The sequence below is a fragment of the Eimeria mitis genome, genomic scaffold (genome assembly GCF_000499745.2).
Source record: "Eimeria mitis Houghton genomic scaffold, Emh_scaff1503, whole genome shotgun sequence".
In the NCBI taxonomy this organism is placed as follows: domain Eukaryota; phylum Apicomplexa; class Conoidasida; order Eucoccidiorida; family Eimeriidae; genus Eimeria; species Eimeria mitis.
In genome coordinates, this window is record NW_013569534.1 from 9,330 (window position 1) to 9,769 (window position 440).

Sequence of the window (440 nt, forward strand, 5' to 3'; positions counted from 1 at the left end):
TTCTCCTATCAATACCCGCAAACCAGGGGGGGCCCCCCGACGCCGGGGGGCCCCCAGGAGGAGACACGGGTCAGCAGTACCCTCTAGAGCAGAGGAGGACAGCCTGTTAGGCGGAGCAAGGGCCCCTGGGGGCCCCCGTCTCTCTCGTGAACTCTCTCTCAGGCGGCTGACGGGGGCCCCCCTTGGGGGGCCCCCACTAGACCCAGGTGGGTCCCCGGGGGCCCCCGGGGCCCCTGATATGATGCCCGATGCTGAGATCCCTGGGGGGCCCCCAGGGGGGCCCCTCCGGCTTGACTATCTACCCCTGGTGGAGGAGGCAGCGCGAGCAGCTACTGATGCCGTGCAGAACTCTCTCAGGTACTTTGCTTCCAAGTCCAGTGGTGCTGGGGGGCCCCCTGGTGCTGCAGAGGGGCCCCCTGCTGCTGCTGCTGCTGCTGCTG

The 440-nt window shown here is 69.1% G+C and overlaps 1 protein-coding gene across 1 annotated transcript in view; it reads left to right on the forward strand.

Annotated features, from left to right (window-relative positions):
- The window catches only part of EMH_0038370 (zinc carboxypeptidase, putative), a gene marked incomplete at both ends in the record, with an annotated part of 9,533 nt that overhangs the window by 7,355 nt on the left and 1,738 nt on the right, over positions 1-440 (forward strand). The window contains one exon of the mRNA XM_013495285.1: positions 1-357. Coding sequence (XP_013350739.1) covers positions 1-357 — 357 coding nt within the window. The remainder of the gene's footprint in view (positions 358-440) is intronic.